This window comes from Micromesistius poutassou, assembly GCF_964030765.1.
Source record: "Micromesistius poutassou genome assembly, chromosome: 17".
NCBI classification, from domain to species: domain Eukaryota; kingdom Metazoa; phylum Chordata; class Actinopteri; order Gadiformes; family Gadidae; genus Micromesistius; species Micromesistius poutassou.
Genome location: NC_140287.1, coordinates 12459581 through 12469406, shown reverse-complemented (window position 1 = coordinate 12469406; position 9826 = coordinate 12459581). Strand labels below are relative to the sequence as shown.

Genomic DNA, 9826 nt, shown 5'->3' with positions numbered 1-9826 from the left:
CAGTGCTGTGGCTAACTTCCACACCCAGGCATATTCTTAATGACTTATCGTCATTAAGTAGCCACTTTAATTTGAAGCGACTCCTCGTGAATTCACAATTGGGTCATTAATGGAGCAGTTTAAGGGTTATGGTATCTTGCTCAAGGATGCCTACAGGGTTAGGCTGTGGACATTGGCGTATCGATCCAATACCTTTCGGCTGGGAGTCGGACACCCTAGCCACTACACTCAAGACGATAGGATCAGTCTACAGTGGGTGATCGTTTCTGTGGGGTTTTTAGCAACCGAGAAGCAGAGTTGGGTGTGATCGTTGCAGCAGTGGATAGTAAATAAAGGGTTTTGTAAACAGTGAACAGCGGTAAGGCAGCTGGTTACGACACACTATAACACTTGAAGAACACTGGATCATGGCACAAAAATATATTCTCTCTTGAGGTTTGGCTGCTGTGCAGGTAGAAGTACATGCAGGAGGGTGGGGGAGGGGGTGACTGGGATCACACCATAAACTGCATAATATAAACCTTTGTCATCTTAGCACGGACACAATACAAGAATTTCTCATCTTCGGTGTTTTACATTGATTTTGAGTTTCGTTCAGTGAGGGAAGCTCTGTGCCATGCAAAACATCACAGGACTAACGGGGGAGCTGGTGTAGGGGGGCTACGGTGAGGTGGGACCACCGTGAGATATCAACCTGGTCTGGGTTTGTGTTCACACCAGTTACCTAATCAATTGAAGAAGGGAGATTGGCAACACTGGAGATTGGCAGCGAGTGGTGCTACAATATTCACGAGTGATCTCCTTCAAAATAAAAGCCTCCTGGTAACATTATTTGTTCCCGATGTCCAATGCGGTATCTTGGAGGTGCTTGGTGGCTGCTTTTGCTTTTTAACACGTTCCCAGCTCCTGGAAGACTGATTATATTGTTAATATATTAATCTATTATATTCTACATAAGCAGCAGTTTTAAGACCATTGCTTTGTTAACTCTTGACAGAACGCAGGGCGGCTCACACCCCCAAAGAGCATACTTTTTTTTTTTGAAGGATCTCATCCCTCTGAATCAAGCTCTTCTTATTGGTTGGGGTGGCTGTGGAATGGCCCTCCTGGAACACCGAAGCCTACAATAGTTTGCTCTTTCTCTTCGTCACTCCCTCCCCTCCTTCGTCCTCTCTCTACTCCTCGCCTCCACCAGTTTTACTTGAGGAAGGAGTCTAGTTTGCGTTCGATGTGAACAAAGGAGTCGTCTCCCATGTAGTCCGCCTGGCCCGCCTCCCAGCGCTTCTTCCTCTCTTCGGAGGGAACCTTGGGTGGAGGAGGAGGAGAAGAAGAAGGAGCGAAAGAAGAGGAGGAGGAAGAGGAGGCGACATGGGCTGTCGATGTCAATATCTCTCTTATCTCTTCATGGGACTTCTCCTAGATGAAACAAAAAAATACAGAGAAATAATGAATGAAGCAATGATGGATGCAACAAGGGCCAAGAGCCAGCAGCCTTAGATTAAATTAAATTAGATTAGATTTATTCGTCATTGCACAGGAATACAACGAAATTCAATGCACTTGTACGTACTGGACTCATTAAAAAGAAAGGTAGCATAATAAATAGTCAATAGAAAATACATTCTCATCGTCTCATTCACTCAGTACATTCATGTCGTCATACACTACTATACCATCAACTCAGTGCCATTGTATGCATTAAAACAGTAGAAATAAAAAAAAAATGCAAAATATATAAAGTGCAGAGCATTGCATTAAGTACTGATTAATGCTGTCAGAACTCAGTGGGTTTGTTTTCAGGTCAGAGTTTAGTATGGTGATAGATTTGGGATAGAAACTTCATGAATCTTGTGGTGTGTGTTCTGATGGACATGTAACGTTTCCTTGAGGGCAGCAGTTCAAACAGATAATTGGCAGGGTGGAATGAGTCTTTCAGAATGTTATGTGTCTTCTGCAAGCATCGAGAGTTGAAGATGGTGTCCATGTTTGCTGATGATGTTTTGGGCGGTTTTTATAGTCCTCTGCAGTGACTTTCTGTCTGCAGCAGAACTGCTACCATACCACAACAGGATGCCGTAGGTGAGCACAGTTTCAATGGAGCAGCGATAGAAGGTGTTGTGAGACATTGGCTTTCCTGCCTTATAAGGAGAAATCCCAATTTTCCTTTGAATTCCTGTGAGATTCACATTCATGTTGCTGGCACAGCGATATAGTGCAATACCTCATGTTTCACACAGCTGTCGTGCAATTTAGAGATTCATGTCCGACGGACCCTTTGTTTCCCATGTCCTGTTAATGTTTAACTTCCTTTTCAGATGACCAGAGTTTGTGATAGTGAAAAAGAATGTAAAACATTCTCCTTCAGAGAAACTCTGTAGCTGAAACCAACAGTTATTGGTAAAAAATCCAGAAGGTGATATGGTGAGTTGATTTTCTGGGAACAAATCTTGGGAAGAACCAATAAGCATGAATAAGTTACTCGAAATATATATTTTTTTCCATTTTTGTCTGTGTGGAAAATGGAGTGATCTGTAGAAATTAATTTAATAAATAATAAATAGATTTAAATGTTTTTACCATGCACTTTTAACCAATTTTATTTAGTTTTAAGGCATAGGTAAAACTCCATAGAAATAGACTCCATAGATACGGCCAATACATTTACTTCTACCTTTGCTTTGCATGTGAACAGGCAAACAATTTATCCCAGCCACATTTCATACACAAAAGCTTGGCGATAATCAGTATAACAGGGATCATACAATCAGCTACGATTGACACACACACACACACACACACACACACACACACACACACACACACACACACACACACACACACACACACCGAGAGACAAAGCCAACTTACATCCACACAGCCTGTGTTGAAGGGCGTGTCTCCATAGGCCTCCAGCAGAGCAGGCAGCACAGTGCTGGAGTAGAACTCCCACCACAGGTGCAGATAGTCGGGCTGCACCTCACACAGGCCGGGCGCCACGGAGTGACCCTTGACCTCCCCGCTCTGGGCGTCGTAAGAATAGCTCCAGGGCTTCACCTTTCCCAGGAAGTGCACCACCTTGGCCTCGTGGCCGAACCTTTGTAGTGAGAGAAATCACACCGGGTCAGAGTCAGGTTGCGGGGAAGGATTAGGGGTCAGTAGTAACGAACAGTTCCTCATGGTTAAGAACACTGGGCAAAGTTGTATCTTCTGTATTTTTTTTACTTTATTGAATCACAGGTTACACAGGTTATTGGGGTAGGTCATTTCCTGGCTGTGCACCACAGCCACTGTATGATGTGGCTGTGGTGGAAATCGAACAAATAAAGTTCTGGACGGTGACGAGATGAAACCAGAGACGGAACAAACAGACCAAACTCGGCCAAACAACTGAACAACACACTGGCTTACTCTGTCTGAGTGGGTTTGTTCAAAGTTCTTGTAATTCAATGCTCTCTCTCCCCACACACAGACATGGAGAGATTTACCTTGACTGAGGTTTACACCATTTACACTGATCTTAAAAGGTGACCCTAAAATATATATTTTTGTTCTAAATGTTTTGTGAACGTTCCACTCTGCTCTGAACACAAGTGGTATTGTTCTTGTGACATCCAAATGCCTTTAACTATTCACTTTGACGTCAAGACAGAGAGACACCGGCGGGAAGGTGGGTGTGATTTTACGGGGCTCTGCTCTGCAGTGGTTGATGTTCATAGCCACGTTCGAGATAGGATTAGGCTTGTCGGCGGTTTATCTCAGCGTTTAACTTCACATCTTTGTTCATATGCCTGCTCACCAAAACGTTGCTGAGTGTGTGTGTGTGTGTGTGTGTGTGTGTGTGTGTGTGTGTGTGTGTGTGTGTGTGTGTGTGATGACTGACTGTTTGAAGGCTGGGAGGTAGGAGTAGATGGCTATGCTGCTGAGGTTGTAGATGAAGGGCAAGTGCCTGGAAATGTCTGCGGTGGCCCAGGTGTTGAAGTAACTGTTCAGAACACCCTGGTCTCCACCTGCAGGTGTGCACACAAACAAACAAACACACAAACACAATATATATCATATCAATATATAAATAAATCATATTAGTACGACATAGATCTGCATAAAGATAACCAACATGTAATGTTAGGGTAAAACAGGATCCTCTTTCGAAGTAAATATACAAATATGTAGAAACGTTCATCCCCTTAAAGTTATTTTGATTCAAGTAAAAAAAAAAAAAATGCACTCAAAACTAGCAAGGGCATCAGTTTATACCTGTCTGACCCCCCTGGCTGTATATATGCGTTTGCCTCTGTAATGTAGGCCAGTGAGGCCCTTTGACACCATAACAGTGTATAAGGGCATTACAAATACATTGGATTTTACAACCCTAACCCCACTTACCTGATCCCTATCGCACATGCACTCCTGGTCTTTCTGACTAGTATTAATAGAAACTAGAGAGCCATGTTGACAGCACAGCCAGGGAATGATGCATGGCCTACACACAACATATAGTTATACACCATCACAAACAAACTCAAGTATACAGGCAAACACAAACACACACACACACACACATAAACCAACACACTCATATGTGCTCACACAGGCTCTGTACCACTGCCTGCAAAGGGCGGGGGGTGAGTTGGAACAGAGACAGATAAGCCTACTAACAAGGGTTAGCTACGTCAGACTACACCCACAACACTCTCAACAGCAGGTTGGCGTAGAAGGTGGGTGGAGGGTAACTTTGTCACGCGTTGGGAGACAAGGTCTAGAGTTACTGTACATGAATAGGTCTGACACTCATCAGTCCATAACACTCTTATGAGAAGAGCTACTCACAGGAGAAGAAGAAAACTTTTAGCATTTTCTGACTCAGATTTGGAGATCTCGCGATATATCGAAATATCGAGATATTTGGGTCAATGCTCCAAAATAGTAGTCTTGTCTTGTCATGAATAAAAGCTAAGCCAAGCTAAGCGCTAATGATCTAAATCGATCACACGTCTGCGTCAGAAGGAGGTAGGAACTGGTACCATGCCATGCAGATAGAGGACACCTCCCTTTATGTCGTTCCATGACGTCACAGTGTCAATTACTCTTAAATTACTCAACATAATAGCTCTTAAGGGTAATGCACCGCTTCGCCGGCAGGCGGCACAAAGTCACACATAAACGGCATCTTCTATTAAACCAGTGTGTGTGTGTGTGTGTGTCTATCTCTGTCTGTGTGTATGTGTATCTGTGTCTTTGTGTGTGTGTGTGTGTGTGTGTGTGTGTGTGTGAGTCTCTCTGTATGTCTGAGTGTGTGCATGTGTGTATGCTTGTGTGATCTTTGGAGTATAAAAACACCCAGTGCTGAAGAACAAAGAGCCGCTGGGAGACATAGTTGCCTCGAATCACACGAATCACACCTGTGATTCGCCTGAAACGGGTGGCTGCTGGAATAGGCGGTGCGGGGGCTGTGAATACCTTGTGTGACTGATTCATAATGTTGTCATTGAGCCAATGCTTGTATCCAAAGTGACTTCACATACAGGTCATTAATGAGCAGGTAAGGGTTGAGGCATCTTGCTCATGAAGGGCAACAGGTAGGATGCGGACATTGGGCTTCGAATCCGGAGAGTACCCTGTCCACTAGACCACTATAAATCCTCCTTGGTAATACTGACAAATGATTGTGTTGTCACATCTCGACAATGTTGGCACTGTGGCAAAGTAATTCACAAAGTAAAGATAAATACTAGACACTGTGCCACAATACAGATGCTACTCTGGATGTGAACCATAAGGACGACATGGTCTCACCGTCAAAGCTGCCGTTCTCACTGCAGAATGCCAGCAGTTTCTGGTGCGTCTCATTGGACGGCGTGAACACAAACACCCCGGAGTTGAAACAGTCTGGCCAACCGGGATCCGGAGCTGCCGATAGCTCCTCCCTCTCAAACAGTTCATCTATGTTAGACAACACCTGTGAAGTAGATAAATATATATTTGATTTAGTTGGTATCCATGGTATAATTGCGATGGTACAATATACAATATTAGATTATGATCGCAATATTACCATGTAACATGGTGACTATGCCTTGGTCACCCACAAAATAAAATAAATAATTAAAGTCTGAATCACAAACTTAAATGGGGCTTGCTTCTAACAATATAGTGTATTTCCACATTTAAATAATAACACAATTGATATCATAGTCATAATCCGCATGCCCATGCATAAATACATCTTGACTGTTGGCACAGTGGTGGAGGCGGACTACGGTGTAGGTGGGACTTGAGGAGATGGACCCACCAGGGTGTCTGCGTCCATGAACACACACTTGCTGTAGTGTGTGAGGGTCCAGCAGTGCAGCTTGGTGAAGGTGACCCCCAGGTCCGGGCGCTTCATGAGGGCCAGGTGGGCCGTGTCCCCGGACTCCATCACGTCCACCAGACGCACCTCGTCGTACACCGACTCCAGCACGCTCCTGCGGCACATGGTGTTCATCGTTGTTGTTAATGATTTATACGCTTCGGCTTCGGGACACCGAAGGCTATTCAGAGTCAGGTCAAATCAATTGTTTTTGTATAGCCCTTGATCACAGTTGCAGTCTCATTCCCACCACATTTGTGTGGCACCGCCTCTCCGTAGCCCTCCAAAGAGCAAGGAGAACCACAATGCAACGATACAAGCATAACAAGCAAGACAGTTTAGGTCGTTAGAAAATAGGAAATTAGTAGTGTGCGTCATCATGTCTGTCCAAGTCACATCTTGGACAGACATGATGAGGACACCCAATCAATGGGGCAGCAGGGTATTCTAGGGGTTATGGTGTTTAAGTGGAAAGATTCCTGGTTTGAACCGCAATGACTGCAGAGTAACTGTAGGAAACTTTAAGAGAAATGCCTTAACCCCTTAATGCGCCTTAATGTTATGACACACACACACACACACACACACACACACACACACACGCACACACACACACACACACACACCCTCCTAGCCCATAATATGTGTGTGTGTGTGTGTGTGTGTGTGTGTGTGTGTGTGTGTGTGTGTGTGTGTGTGTGTGTGTGTGACAAAGTAGGGTCTAACCTGCAGGGCTCGGCAACATGGGGGCCAATGAGGGCCACAAGTTTCTTGGTTGTCTTGTGTTTCCGTAGCGACTGCCCCAGGACCATCGCTCCCTTGGCGTAGTTGTCGTTTGTTGCCAGTGTCACAAATGCTTGGTCTGCATGGACACAAGTCAAGTACACACAAACATACACACACTTAAGTGCATGCACTTAAACCCACTAAAATCTGAGGTTGGAGTAATGACCAATCTTGAGTTATAACATAAATACCATCCTTTCCCCTTCATAACTTTCCATACATGGTAACATTATTGAGGATCTCTCTATTCTACATTACTTGGGTTGTTGCAGCATATTATCAGTGTAAAAGTATGTCATATTGATAATAAATATATGTAAAAGTCTAGGTTAGATTATATTCTAAAGAGAGACAGTTATTTTTAGACAAAAAGTCTACAATTCTGTTTTAGACTTACAATTCGTCTAGCCTAGGCTATATGGAGCAGGAATTATGACCAATAACTAACTTAGGCTATTTATTTGCTATAAATGCGGTATAAACCATAGACTATTAACACGCTGTATATTCAGGGTGCCTATTGGTGGAGGTAAGATAGATCGCGCCTATAAGAGTCTTGCAATGGCTCTTGCAACGTTAGATGATGCTGTCAGAAGTTGAATTACACAACCCGGGTACGGTTTCTTACAGTTATTTGTTAATAGGTATGTAGCAGCCTATGGCGGGCCAGGAAACACTGGACCAGAATAGTCATATCCACTGAGCTCCCTTTAACAGCATTACAGTTGTTATTGAAATTTTATTTAACTATTAAAAATACAACGGAAACATCGATTATGTTCGCGCTTCACAAATGTTCGCGCTTCACAAATGTTACGCGGGTCCCCACAAGGCCACGGCGCACGTACGCACCGACTCCTGCAGCCACTGTGGTTCCCAGCAAAGCAAGCCACGCGTTCCCACGCCTAGGTCACACGCATAAATTATATACAATGGATACCTTGCCATTTAAAAAAAAAAGCCAACGTGTGTCCGGCAATGTTAAAGCATAACTAAATCCGCGACGATGGGTACAGAAGCAATATGTACTCGACCTGCGCATCCGAAGCGCCATGTCAGTGTGACTAGAATGTGTTTTTGTGCGTGTGTGTGTGACACCATTGTCCTCTAGTATATCTCACCCGCCATGGTTTTCTGTGAGCAGGCAGCACGGTGCCCCGAGGAAGAAGAAGGATAAGGGTTGAAACCTTTGATATGCAGCTGGCAGATGCTCAGCAGCTGGGTACAGTCCAACGTAGGAATTAAGTTCCACATTCCGGATCACGTGACCAGTGACAGCATACATAGGCCTACATGCCCCCTGCTCTTTCGCTTTTGCCCTCTTCCTCCATTCATTATATCCCGATAACAAAATATTTATTTAAAGGTCGTTTTTTTCATTTTGTAGCATTATATACCTTACTGTCGGTCCAGGAATGATTTAGTGGAATGTAATGTATTGGTTGTTCGGTTGTTTAAGACAGCCCGTAAAGAGATGCCGAGTGAAACGATGAGACGTACAGCGAGCCTCATCTAGTGGCGAAATGTTGCAGCACCCTTAACACTATCAATGGTAGGCCTAATCCAATTTGAATCCTATTCAAAATAATATACATTTTCCAAAATACATACATTTCAGCATAAAAGTTGTCCCTCCCATGACTGAGGCAGCGAAATCTTAACATATCAATATGTTTATTTATTCCTGACGTTGTTGCATATCTGATGTGAAACTTGATCAACACATTGCTTATTTAGAAGATTATACTCGAATTAGATAATAGATATTGATGGTAATGTAGAGTTAAATTATTATTTTAGTTGCTTTGCCTTTGTTACGTTTCTTCCTTGGGTCTGTTTTCTTTCACCTTATTCAACTTACTGAATAATGCAAAGGCTAAGAGAAAAGCCCCAGACCTGCTCTCCTCCACGGTGTGTGAGCTAAACAGCTGATCTAGATCACTGAGACCAAACAGTGCAGGTAAACACAGGAAAGCTTGTGTCTTATGGCCCTGGTCTCAGGTCAGTGTCAAGAGAGATAGAGAGAGACGGAGAAAGAGATTGAGAGAGAGAGACTAAGCGAGAGACAGAGAGAAAGAGAGAGAGAGAGAGAGAGAGAGAGAGAGAGAGAGAGAGAGAGAGAGAGAGAAGAGAGAGAGAGAGAAACCAGAGAGCCCCAGAGAACCTGTGGAGTGAAACTGTGCTGATCAGGTGTCAGATGGAGAGGAGATCTCAAAGAGAGATGGAGGGTCTTAAACTACTGCCTGTTTATAGTGGCAAGTGGACTGTCTTCTGACTGGCTTTTTAAAAAGCCTCGAGTGGAGCATCGTCTGACTGCCTGTTTACAGACCTTCAAATGGAGTATATTCAAACTACCTGTTTATAGGGCCACATGTATCTTCTGACTGCCTGTTGACAGTGCCACATGTACCTGCTGACTGCCTGTTTACGGAGACTCAACTGCAATATATCCATAGTTTAGTGTCTACCGGGCCGCCAGTGGATCGTCCCCATACTGACTGCTCACAGAGCCACAGCTCCAGGACGATGCCGTAAGAGAACGGGTATGGAAGTAGGCCTGTGTGTTGTTATAAAGGGATTGTGTGTGTGTGTGTGTGTGTGTGTGTGTGTGTGTGTGTGTGTGTGTGTGTGTGTGTGTGTGTGTGTGTGTGTGTGTGTGTGTGGGGGGGGGGATATCGAACAGCTAGAGAA

At 44.1% G+C, this 9826-nt stretch overlaps 1 protein-coding gene across 1 annotated transcript; it reads right to left on the bottom strand.

Annotated features, from left to right (window-relative positions):
- Positions 1–405: 405 nt before the first annotated feature.
- On the bottom strand, positions 406–8389 carry LOC311362367 (glycogenin-1-like; the record flags this gene model as incomplete). The annotated part of the gene is made up of 7 exons (XM_084482185.1): positions 406–1416; positions 2869–3094; positions 3881–4007; positions 5794–5956; positions 6290–6464; positions 7076–7211; positions 8257–8389. The coding sequence occupies 7 exons, from the start codon at positions 8387–8389 to the stop codon at positions 1198–1200; spliced, it is 1179 nt and encodes a 392-aa protein (XP_084338311.1). The 3' UTR covers positions 406–1197.
- Positions 8390–9826: the final 1437 nt, after the last annotated feature.